Below are 13,040 nucleotides of genomic sequence, written 5' to 3'. Positions count from 1 at the left end.
TTCTTGATGTGGCTGAATGGATTCACTGAAGACAATGCCTCTTTGCCATGCCATCCTGCCTTGGAACCAGTCAAGTATGGACCTAAACCTCCACAAACTGTAAGCTAAAGTAAACCTTTCTTCCTTTAACGTTTGGGTATCAGGGATTTTGTACCAGCAATAAGGCAGGAATTAAAATGGGAAGAAATGAAATTAAACACCCTCAGGAATGTAATTACTGATAGATGCTGGCTGACACACCCAGTGAAGACGACACTGACCTAAGATTAAACAGTGGACATCAGAGGTTGTCCCTCTCCAGGCATCAGCCTAGAAATAGCATTTTATAACAAAGTTGTACCTTGATGAAGCATTAGGAAATTTTCCTTACAGATTGTGATTTGTAACTTCTCTTGAAAAACCAGGAAATCTGGCACATGAGCCCCAAATCTCTGCCCAAAACTGAGCTGCTGCATTGAGTTGGGGAGCGGTGGGGTCACGTTTAGCCCCCACTTAGCCAGTAGGCACACACAGTTTTCCCTCTAGTCTAATTATAGCTACACCACCTGCCAGGCTCCCAGGGATTGAGGCCCATATTCCCTGTCACCTGTTTGTGGCCCTCTGTCCCGTTGACTGTTAGGGAGGATTAGTGTTGGACCACTTTGCCTTCCCTGGCCATGTTCTCTTGATACTGCCTAGTGCTTTGGTTTTTCCCAAAAGCCAAATATCCATAAAGGGTATCCATAAAGCAAATAGACCTGAACTTTCTGTTCATATCCATCAGCCTTGAGAGGAACACAGCGGGCTTTTAGGATTGATTGGATCATGGGTGCATAACTGGATTAGCAAGTCTACAGGATTCCTTCAATGTCAAAACTCTCCAAAAATATGAGTGATATGGTGCATCTTTCTTTCCTCTTCCCTCACATTCATTTAAGGATGAGTATCCCATGAATATTCCACTCTGCCCAACCAAAATTGACAGAGCACCTATATGTGATCACTGAGAGTATGAAAGCCACGTGGTCCTGATTCCAGCAAAGCTAGAATTATGGCAGGTGGTGGAGGGACCTTCCCAAGGTGGAAGTGATCCTGGGCTTCTAGCCCAGTGCACATCCTCCTTGCAGTGTGGCCTGAGGCACATGACTCGAACCTTCAGACTCTGTTTAGGCTTCTTTTTTTTTTTTTTTTTTTTTTTTTTGTGGTACCAGGGATTGAACTCAACCTCACGCTTGCCAGGCAGGCGCTTATGCCACTGAGCTAAATCCCTGACCCTTAAGCTTCTATAAAAGTAAGAGGATGACACTTCCCAGTGGTGCTGGGAGGACTGAACCACTATCTCTTTACCTCAGTTCCCCTAGGAAGTAGGTATGTGACAGAGGTCAGCACCCTTCCAGCTGGCATTTCCTGCGGATGACCAAATGTGGAAAGAAGCTAGCATACAGTGAGGAAGACAGTATGTTTGGCTTGAGGATGTTTATAGGCTCTGAAGAGTCACCGGAGGAACCCAAGTCCCAAGAAAACGCATAGCACCACTGTGAGGGCCATGGCAAGCCACCAGGCAAGCAGACAAATGCTACAGAGGCTGCTTTCAAAAAGGCAGCCAAAGGAGACAGGGCCAAGGTCCCTGCAGGCAGATGGGACAGCTGCCAACCATTTAGCTGACTGTGCCCAACCTGCAGGACAACAGAGGGACAAAGAGCACTGATGATAGAACTGACCATGCAAAAAAGATACCGAAAGGCTCCTTAGATGCATGTAATGGTCTTCTCTTTCTTTCTCTCCTCATGAAGTATTGGGGATTGAATCCAGGGCCTGCACATGCTACGCAAACACTCTATCACTGAGCTATATGCCCATCCCTTTTTATTTCATTTTGTGACAGGATCTCATGAAGTTACTCAGGCCGACCTCAAACTCGGGAAGCTACCTCAGCTTCCCAAGTAACTGGGAAGACATTGGGATTATGGGCATGCACCACTGTACTTGGTAATAATGATTTCTTTGTACTATGTACAATACACGTTAATTATAATAATTTTAAAATATATGTATGATAACGCACAATTATAGTTAACAGATATTGAGTGCCACGTTTTATTTCAAAGTGCTCTGTCAGAACAGTTTTCAGAATCATGCCTCCAAAGGAGATACTGGAGATACTTTACAGATGAGAAAACTGAGGCACAGAGTGGTTAAATGATTTGCCCAAAGAAACACAGCTGGAAAGTGGCAAAGCTGGCTCTAACTAAAGGCCACTGAGCACCTGGGTGCCCAGGCCTCACTTTCCAGATCCTAAGAAGCTGTCACAGGCCTGTCAGAGGCTTGCGACCGGCCTGGCACAAGAGCACTGGCTAGAGGGACCCACGGGTGTCTGACTGGCCTCATCAGACACAAAGACACTGACGCAGAGGGACAGAGCCTCTGAGATGAGACAGTATCCTCAGGCCGGAGAGGAAGGGCTGCGGATGCCTGTGGCTGACAAGTGGCAATGAAAACAGCACACAGGATCCGGCAGAATGTGAGAAGTCAACATGCAGGCTTCCTGGTCTCAGCTAGACCTGGGTTCAAATCCTGGCTCCCCACTTTTTATTGCTTATCTCTGGTAAATCAGACCTAAAAATCAAATAGAAAGTAGACTACAGATGGGGAGACTCTTGAGCCAGATTTCTATGACTTGAATTCACAATTTACCGTGTATAATCTTACAGAAGTTACTTAACCTCTTTGTTTCTCAGTTTTCTGATCTGTAACATCGGATTGAGGATAGTTATTACCAAATACGCTTGCTAGACGATTACATGATATCAAAAGTAGCTAGTTGCCAATGTTAACTAGACTATGATACAGGTCCATACTAAATTTTCCATTTAGAATAATGTCCAGCACATAATAAGCATGGTGTCAGACTAACAGATCTCTTTCATACCACTGTTGTGGGATTTTAAAGACACAGCATCTGAAAATAGCATGTTGCTTATGCTTAGTGAATGTCTATGTTTGCTCTTTGTGATGAAAATATATTTTAAAAAACAGGATCTTCTGTCTTTTCATCATTTGTCTGACACTGCTCCCCACAGGCCTGCTTTGCTCAATCCCATGCTGAGTATTCCAGCTCCGCCCTTCCTGTGCTGGCTCGGGTCAGTGTCCCCTGTCCCCGGGTGTGGGCAGCACATGGTATGCATTCCAACATGCTTTCTTCTTCATGAGCCAAGGATCCTGAGAACAACAGAAGTCACTGATGAGGTGGGGGCATGACCTTGACCAGATCCCTGGAGTCTCTGTCCAAATCCCCACCGTTCATAGCTGCTGTGAGCATCAATGAGTTTAGTGCTTGCACAGAGGAGGAACACGGTAATACTATAAGATGTTGCAATCACACAGCCAAAGGAGAGATTTTATGGGACAAAACCCCCAAGAGTCCAGGAAGCCAGATCCAGGGCAGCTGGCGTGGAAGGGCTCCCCACAGGGTGTTTTGCTTTCATCTGTGTCCCAGGCCACAGCTTTCTGCATAATCATTTATCAGCCTGGCCCTGGCAGCAAGAAGGAAAGCAAGCAGTCCTGAATGCTTTAGGAAGGCCAAATTTGGACCTGTGTTAGGAGCTTGGCTAATGCAGCGGGTAGAGCGTGGCCAGGGACTGAGGAGGGGAAGGCCTGCACTCTTCACTCTCTGGTGGTGCCATTGATAACCAGGGTCAGGATCCAGCCAGTCTCCTTCTTAAGACTCAGGGAATCACTATGAACACAGACAATGTATTTCTTTTCTCTACGTGAGATCTGGGCTATGAGGATGAAGGATAGGGGAGGGTGCTTCTCAGACAGACCTTTGGGGCTACAATAATAATGGGAGAAAAGCCCCATTCCGGCAGTACTTATGTACTAAAACAATTTTGGGGTTCAAAAGTGCTTCCCATTCATTATTCATTCTTTCCCTTCCACTGAAAGTCTGGCCAGGGATGAGAGGGGGCAGGAAAGAGTACTGAATGTATGATTGCAGGGGATGTGGTCAGCAAAGGCAGACGGAACTCTGGTCAGGCCGAGTGGGCCCTGGAGGAGACAAAGCCCCAGAGAGTCCAGAGTGCTGAGGAAGAATGTGCACTGTGCACTGCACAGCTGTGGTTGGTGCCATTCACAAAGGCTTTTCAGCCCCCCACTCAGGCAACTGTGCGTAAGCGCCCTGGAGCAGGAGGCAGCTGCCTAACACACAGGGTGCCTGTCTTCTGTCCTAGCGATACCATCCTCCCTCCCCTCAGTCACTCTAAAGTGTGAATGGTGCCCCCTGGAGTGGTGAAGGTGGCCTGCAGAGCCAACAGCCAGGCAGCTAAGTCAGGCCACTGGCCTGGCCAGCCCAGACAGGAGGATGTAGAGAGGAAGCATGAAAACATCCTTGTCCTCTCTGCTGGAAACACCTTGCTAAATCTCATTTCCTGAGGCTACTGGGGGAAACGTAGAAAACAAGTCAATGCAGCATGTTAGGAACAAAACACAGCCAGAGTGGCTCCCAGGCCCCTCCAGTGCACAGCGCTTTTCATACCACTGACTGGTTTAGCAATTCCTCCACATGCTGCCTTGGTTCAACAAAGATGAAGACAGAAGCCCAGCAGTGAGCTACACTAATACAACAATCTGTGTGTGCTGTGGTGGACTCAAGTTTGTGTTTACAGAGCAAGGCCGATATCCCACAGGCTCCAGGGTGGCACATGTCTGGAAATAGATGTACATGTGGTATCAGGGAACAGGTGGACCCCAGAGCTGGTGAAAATGAAAGGGAAGGTCTGTGCTGGGTGGTCAAGGGGTGACTCGTGGTAGACTAGAAGACTTCCTAGAAAAGAAGGTGGGGCATGTAATGGGTGGGGGGTGTACACAGAAAGCCTGGGGAGGCAGCCTCGAACTCTTCTCCCCCACTATGGCTCCATGACCAAAGCCCATCTGTGTAGTTTTCAGCGCTGGCTTGACCCTAAGGGGAGCAGACAGGGCCTAGATCTCACTCCCTGGAGTTTTCAAAGTGCAGGTACAATCCCTGCAAGTTTTTTGGTGGAGGCCTCTGTCCGGTGGGGTGGTAAGCAAAGAAGTCCCTAAAGTTTGGTGCTGTTGACACGTGTGCCCAGCAGCTAAATATCCTCCATCCTGAACCAAAGCGAGGGTAGCATTCCTCCACCCCCGGGCGGCCTCTGGTAATGAGCAGGGACTGAGGAAAGCAGCCAGAGGAGGCCTCGTGGGAAGAACTGGGTTATAAATAGGTCTGGGACCAGGCCTTCCCGGGATAGCAGGGGTGCCTTCACAGTTCAGGGCAGAAACAGAAGACAGACGCTGATTCCTGACCTTCCTCTGGTGCCTCCCAGAGCTCTGCTTCCGGGCCGTGGAGGAGCGCGCTCAACCACCTGTCTTGCACAGCCTCAGTTTCCCTGAGTCACTCCTCCTCGAGAACTCGTGTCTTTGCAGCAACACAACCGCCATCTGGCCGGGGCTGGCCGTCTGGTCTCCCACTTTAGGTGCTCGCCAGGGTAGAGAGCATTGAGTCCCCACCCCGACGCCCACCGGGGTCTCTGGCCCCTCCTACCTGCAAACACAGCAGAGCAGTAGGCGTCGCTGATGTCGGTGTCCGGGGTGCGGACGTTCTCGGCATAGAGGATGAAGACCCTCAGCATGACTGTCGGCGGAGGGCCCGGTGGGACCGGGATCACTGAGGACTGGGGGTGGACCCCGAGGGCCGAGGCGCAGCTCGTGGGTCTCCTCCCTGGACAGGGCTCCTGGCTCCGGCTCAGAGCTGCTCTTAAAGGGGAATAGGCCACCCTCGGCCGCTCCAGGAGGGACCTAGGCTCGGTCCCCGCCCCTGGGCGCGCTCCACGCCGGTGAGCGGGCGTTGCAGGAACAGGGGCTTCGGCTCATTTCCACCCCCGCAGACCTACTTGGGCTCCACAGAGATGTAATCTAACGCTGAGGCCGGCCGGCAGCGCTTTTCCAGTGACACGGCACTTTGCACCTGGCGGTGGAACAGCCGACTGGGCGGTGGCCGCGAGGGCCCGGGGGCTGGACCGCGACACAGCGCAGCCCAGATCCAGCTCGCGGACAGCAGGAATGCTCAGACCCTTTCCTGACCTTCCACTTCCAGCCAAGGGCTGCGCCTGCGGGTCTGCTGCAGGGAATTGATTCTGTCTCCAAGAGGCAGCTTCGCCGCCCCGGGCAGGACGGGGAGATCCCGATTAAGTGCTGCCCAGTGCATTCCCTGGGAGCTTAGAACGTCCGTGAGGCGCAGCTCCACTGACTTAAAAACTTACCTCCTCTTTTCTGGTAGTAAAAATAATACATTCAAATTTTATCACAAACAGCATGAAGAAAGAAATCTGGTTTTTTTTTTTTAATTGACTTTTGAATATTTAGCAATCTAGGTTTTTCTGTCCGAAAGCATGTAAATTACAGTACTGCTTTTTGAGTTCAAAAAACATAGGTTTCCCCACCCCCAGCGCCGGAGGGCATGCTAAGGCAAGCGCTTCACTTCTGAGTTATCTCCTCTGCCCTCTGTCCCACTGTTTCGCAGCAACATTTTCTTGCATCATTAAAACTTTTCCATAAACAACTTTTTCAATTGCTACAAAATTGCAGTCATATAAATATATTACATTCCCAAAGATTTCTCTGACTGTTACACATTTGGGCTCTTCCTGGATTCTATTATAATACTGAGAAATATTTTTTTAAAAAATCATTAAAACTGATGTATAAATTCATGTTGAGGCCCCCTCTACTACATGGTTCCGCATGTTGGATTTCCAGCCTTGGAATTATAAGGTTACAGGACATGACTGTTTTTAGGTTCTAGAGCTGATTGCTAAACTGCTTTCCGGGAGCTCTGTAGATTCACACCCCCAGCAGCCTGTGACTCACCTTCTAAAGAGAGCCACTTAGGTGGCAAAACTTTTTTCAGAGCAGCGCATGGAGGCAGCAGGTACACACAGAGCAGGAAAGCCCGGCTATTGAAAGGGGGCCAGTTTAGCTCCATTTGGAGGTTCTAGTACTATTCCTCCAAAGGTCTATAATTTCAAGATCAGTATAGCAAACATTTCTTGTAGTACTTTGTGATCCTCTACAGCAGTCTGTGCCTCTTTCTTTTTCTCCTTTTTACTGGTGGAGACAGTAAAAGAGGAGTTGAAATTTGATCAAGTATCAACTTCTATGACAGGCCAGGCTCTATTGTGAGCAATAGGGATGCAACAGAGAGAGAAATGACATGTCCCTGTTATGCATTAAGTCCCCTCAAGATGTATGTTGAAAACTTAAACCCCAGTACCTTGGGATGTGACTGTATTTGGAGATATGGCCTTTAAAGAAGTGGTTAAGTTAATAATATGAGGCCATTAGAGTAGGCCCTAATCCAATCTGACTAGTGTCCTTATATAGACACACAGAGATAAACCATGGATGTAGATACACAGAAAAAGCCATGTGAAGAAACAGCAAGAAGGTAATATATGCAAACCAAGAAGAAACCGTATCTGCCTATCAACCCGTTGATCTCAGACTTCAAATGGTAGGAAACTAATTTCTCTTATTTAAGTCAGCTAGGCTGTGGTATTTCATTATGATAGCTCACAAAATGGAGGAGTATGAGAGCAGACAGCAGGGAGCTCTTATGTAGTCAACTCTCAGCTGTTAAACATAGTCTTTAAAGGTCAATTAGAAGTTTTCAAGGCAAGACTGAAGTGGGCACAGAGAAAGGGGGTGTTTCTGGGAGAAGTGTCAAGGCCCTGGGAGGAGTGGAAGAGGACAGGACACAGTGATTGGAGTACACACTAGGGATTGGTGAGATAAGGGAGGTATATTGAAAACCTGCAGACCTCTGGGAAATTGACTAAAGCCTGCTTAATCCAGGCAGTGGCAGAATCCCACCTACTTCTCAAAAGCTCCCTCTAGCTGTCTTTTGGAGAAGTGAAACAAGCCAGAATGGAGGTGAGTTAGAAGCTATAGTCATGCCAAGGTGAACAATGATGGGGACTTGGACAAAGCTGTAAAAATGGGGATGAGCTAAGTAAAGCAAATTTGGAAAGAAGGATTAAGGAAGGTCGCTCTTGAGGGCATGTGAAACAACCGAGTCTCACATGGAACTTGGCCATCTTGTTGCTGTATAAAATAACTTTGGTTAAAGTGACTGGTTGATGCATTCATTCATTTAATATTTATAGGAATCATGCATGTGACAGGTACTTGGCCATATTTAAATTTTAGAGAAGAATACTGAGTAAGGAGTACAATTTCATTGCATTAGTATGAAAATAAAGCCTGAATTATGACATATTTTTAAGAAGTAGAGTTTGGCTCCATTTAGATGCATAACGTAACATCAACCTGTACTACAGCACAGTTAAAACTGAATCTAAGAAGCAGTTGTCCCTTACAAATATGGTATAATTGCTGTGTTCCGATATTCCTCACTCTGTCAAAATACCTGAGAAAAATGGCATAGTTTCGGTCCATGGTTGCCTATTACCGTTGTTTTCAGATCTGTGGCCATAGCAGACAAAAGCTACTCATACTTGATATCCAGGAAGCAGAGAGAGAGAGAGAGAGAGAGAGAGAGAGAGAGAGACAGAGAGACAGAGAGACAGAGAGAGAGACAGAGAGAGAGAGAGAGACAGAGAGAGAGAGAGAGAGACAGAGAGAGGAAAAAAAGCCAGAGATAAGGGGGCTGGGTACAAACACCCTTTAAAGGTATATCTCCTGTTATGGTTTGTATCTAGATGCAAAAGTGAAACTTTGCTTTAAGAAAAAAACACCATGTTCCAGAATGGCAGTGGTTGTACTATGTTACAAAATGGTGGCAGCCTAGAGAATTTGTTCCTTAGCATTGGTTTCAGAGTGCTCAGCAATCCAGGCACTTGACCACTACAGCTAAGAAAGAGGGAAGTCTGGCTACTGATCCACCTGGCAGCAGACCTCAGCATCATCCACATGGTGCTTGTTTTAGGCACATGCAGACTGCAAGAGGTGTGGGGTCAGGATGGCACCCACCCAAATTTCAGAGGAAGGCCTCGGAGGGCAGGCAGTGTGGCCCTGAAAGGGCAGTGTGTGAAGCCACAGGTATAGTGGAGATTCCAGAAGTTTGGAGAAGCCAGGGATATGGGTCGCCTAAGGAAAACTGCAAAAGGAGGGCCTAAGAGAGAAGCCATGGGAGCTACAATATCACTACTAGAAGTACTTTAGGGGTAGATCTACCCAAGGCTTTTGGAGTTCACATCTTGCCACAGATTGCCTTAGATGCTGCACATGGAACTACAGGACTTAAATGTTTGTCCTCCTGGATTCTGGACTTGTTTTGGCCCCATTTCTTTGTATTCTTGTTTGTAACTTTTGGAAATCTCTGTCTTGTACCACTGAATGTTCGAAGTGTTCAACTTTTTTTTCATTTGTATAGGAGCTCATAGCGAAGAGTTTGCCTTAATCTCAGAGAAGACTTGGGACTTGGACTTTTCAGCCATGCTGAAACAACTCATAAACATGAATGTCTTTTGCATAAAAGAATGTATCTGAGTCTTTGGGAGCCAGGGGCGGAATGTTATGATTTGTGTCTAGATGTCCACCCAAAGCCTCATGTACTTTTAGATAGGACTTTTTTGGAGATAGCTGAATCTAGAGTTTGTGATTGATCAATGCTAGGATTAAGGATGTGAATGCTTTACTCACTCTAGAGTGGATAACCAGCATATAAGGGAAACAGTTTGTCCCTTCCCTCCCTTGCTTGTTGATTTTGCTGTCTTCCACCTGGCCATGAACTTTTATCCCTCTACCATGTCAATTATGGACTGCCTTGGAACCAGGAGATTATGGTTCGCCTCTACAAACTGTGAGCTAAATAAACCTTTCCTCCTTCAATTTTGGTTGCTAGAAACTTTGTCTCAGCAACGAGAAAAGTAACTAAGACACCTGTGGTGATCACTTTTATTCAATTAGGCCCCATCACCCAAAATCCATTAGGATTAGTTCATCAATAGAGGTTAGTGCCCTCAGTTTCCAGTTACCTTCCAAAAGTTCACCAGCTGACAACCAAGCCTTCAAAACAACAGACTTTTTAGAGACATTTAGAGTAACAATCATAACAATAACTAAATTTATTTGAAAATAATCTAATTTCTTTGTGGGTTAAACTCTATTTTATTCATACAGTAGGCTGTCTTCATTTTCTGCACAGAAATAAAATCTTAGTAAACATATGGTATTTAAATTTTCTCGATTTATAGGACATTTGATATCATCTCTATTTAAAGGAAATATTTCCTCTATCACTACTCAAGCTTAATTGGTCAGATTATCTTTCCCAAGAATTTAGAATTAGGATGGAGATGCTAGCCTGAGTTTCTAGAGCTGACATGAATAGGATGGAGATTTATAAAAGGCCTTATGTAGGAAGAGTGGGGAAATTCCTGCAAAGAAAGACTCCTGAGTAGGAGATGAGGTGGGGGATCAGGAAACAGAAATTCTTGGAATTGTTCCTGTTTTGTTTTGTTTTGTTTTGTATTTTTACAGGGTTTTGCCATGTTCAGTTCAGGCTGGCCTTGAACTCAACTTTGTAGCCCAGACTGGCCTTGAACTTGCAGTGATCCTTCTGCCTCAGCCTCCTAAATGCTGGAATTACAGGCACACATCACCATGCCCAGTCTCGAAGTGTCATGTGTCCCATTCATTTTCATGACTCTTCTGCTCATGACAGCTGAGATGACCCTGTGGTAATAATTTGCATTTTTGGCTCCCACTAACCTCCCTTTCTTAAAATACACTCTATCCGGGGCTGGGGATTTAGCTCAGTGGCATAAGCGCCTGCCTTGCAAGCACGTAGTCGTGAATTCGATCCCTGGTATCGATAAAAAAAAAAAAAAAAGAATGCAAAATACACTCTATCCCCATGACACATACTGGCTTCTATGAAGGGTCTTAGAAGACCGAAATGCCTGCCTGTCTGAAGCTTCAGAACTAGAGCCTCTCTCTCCATCAGTATGCATAGTAGGCCAGGCTGTCAGCTGGATGCTGTCCCAAGACTTGAAGTAAATCCTTGAGGAGCTTCATGAAGTCAGATGTTGCACCTGCAGTGGTAGCAAATGCCCTGTCTTTTCCTGCTGGAGGTTGGAGGACCACAGCTGTGGCTCTTATGTCTCAGAGCCTTCTCAAGCCAACACCTCAAACTTCCCTGTCTGTGAACCTCCTGCGTTCTCCTGGTCCTCTCTTCCGATGCCTGGGTTTAGTTTCTGTAGCTGGCGGCCTGAAACACTGACACATCCAGTGTCTATTGTGAGTTTTTGCACATTTTGCTTAGGATAATGTCACAATAGCTAAGGTTTATTAAGCAACTAGTGTCCTCTACTTCTGCCTACCTTCCTCTCTCCTTTGGAATTATGATTGGAATTAGACCAGGAGCAAAGAGGAGTGGAGTTTTGACATGGCACAGAAAACTCCTCAAAAGATAAAATCTAGGTGAGTATATGTGTCTGTTGTTAAGAGATTTTTGTGGGTTGAAGTCTGTCCTTCACCATAGGGTAGTATGAAAGAATAGCTACATATGGTTGCCACCTAGGGTTGCACAGATAGTGCACTGAATGATTACACATGTATACCATGACCCTGTATACAAGTGGAAAAAGAGGTGATCCCTTTCCTGCTCCTTATAAAGGGTCATGCCAAGAGTCTAACATTTATCTGATCATAGTTTTATGTATCACAGGAGCCTTTAGAATGCATATCCAAGATCCAGAATGGACTACCCATTTTTATGCTTATGTTCCACGAAGCATGAGCGACATGCAGAAATGTGATTGGGGGGGAAAGCATAATACTAATGAATGGTGAGGAGAAACTCAAGAGCATGGCCTCTGAACCGTATTCCTTCTTCCTGGATATGGCACAGGACCTTCTCTGAAAAGGGATCTTATGATCTGACAAAGTAGGTCCAAGAATGTCATTATTATTATTTTTTTTTGTCTTTTTCTTTTTTATCGGTACCGGGGATCGAACTCATGACCGCCTGCTTGCAAGGCAGGTGCTTATGCCGCTGAGCTAAATCCCCAGCCCCAAGAATGTCATTATTGCTAAGACAAGTGAGGCAGATTACAGTGGTATTTCTAGATTTCACAATTGGCTTTGGGGAAAAAGGGTTCTGGTTTCTATGATTTCACTTGGGGAAGAGACTTTCTAGTTTCTATGGTCTGCATTGCTGGAGAGTGAGAGGGGAAGGAGGGTAGAAGGTAGGAGAAGATTTTACTTCTGAGGCTTTCACTTTGGACCATCATTTTCTGAGCTTCAACTCGTCAGGTAGACGTCAGCTGGAGGTACTAACAAGGAGTCTCCCTATTCTACTCTGTAAGTAGTCTGGCTGCCATGCAGAAATTATCTTTATATTGCAAGAGCAAGCAGAAACACCGAAACAACACCCAGGATTTGGAGGCAAGATTTACTTACGTTGACAGGCACTGATTGGGATCTTTCCCAAAATATCAAGCCCTGGTCTACGGTTTTAAGGGATGAGCAAGCAGGAAATATAGAGGCTGAATGGCTAGTCAGTTGAGGGTTGGTTTATACAATGTGCAACACAGTGACATTTGGACTCACAATGACCAGCTGTTTCTAAGAGACAGAAGCAACAGAAACTGGAACAGGAGCTGTTACCTGGACAACTAACAAACTGAAGTATTCTGGCTGGGGGAGGGGCATGTTCTATTACAATACGGTTAAACTTTTTAGTTCTTTCCCTTATGACTTTTATCTTTGTTTTATTTATTTATTTAATTTTTTTGTCTTTCTCATTTTTATTGGTATCAGGGATCGAACTCACGACTGCCTGCTTGCAAGGCAGGCGCTTATGCCACTGAGCTAAATCCCCAGCCCCTCTTTGTTGTTTTAATAAGTGATCCCAGACACAACCCAAGGTTATAACAAGGATTTATGTAAATTTACCCAAACATACCAGTTGAATTTGTTCAATTCCTAAAACTCTCCCAGGCATTAGTTAGGTCTTTCCTTTGGCAAAGAAAACAAACAAGTAGAACCTTTCCCAATTTGAGCAACTTAAAAAAAAATTA

General features: G+C 45.8%; 1 protein-coding gene across 9 annotated transcripts in view; it reads right to left on the bottom strand.

Annotated features, from left to right (window-relative positions):
* Positions 1-6,065, bottom strand: part of Dysf (dysferlin) — a 210,458-nt gene extending 204,393 nt beyond the window's left edge. For 2 of the 9 annotated variants that reach the window (XM_003469012.5, XM_003469010.5), the window contains exon 1: positions 5,540-6,061. In XM_003469012.5, coding sequence (XP_003469060.2) covers positions 5,540-5,627 — 88 coding nt within the window. In that variant the 5' untranslated portion in view covers positions 5,628-6,061. Of the gene's footprint in view, positions 1-5,539 lie in introns of all 9 variants that reach the window. The other 7 variants (XM_003469011.5, XM_003469009.5, XM_003469007.5 and 4 more) reach the window with 5 other exon arrangements.
* Between the last annotated feature and the right edge of the window lie 6,975 nt (positions 6,066-13,040).

This window comes from Cavia porcellus, unplaced genomic scaffold, assembly GCF_034190915.1.
Source record: "Cavia porcellus strain 051 isolate PalLab524CR breed Dunkin Hartley unplaced genomic scaffold, mCavPor4.1 scaffold_18, whole genome shotgun sequence".
In the NCBI taxonomy this organism is placed as follows: domain Eukaryota; kingdom Metazoa; phylum Chordata; class Mammalia; order Rodentia; family Caviidae; genus Cavia; species Cavia porcellus.
The sequence above is the reverse complement of the archived record's forward strand: the minus strand, read 5'-3'. Positions and strand labels throughout refer to the sequence as shown.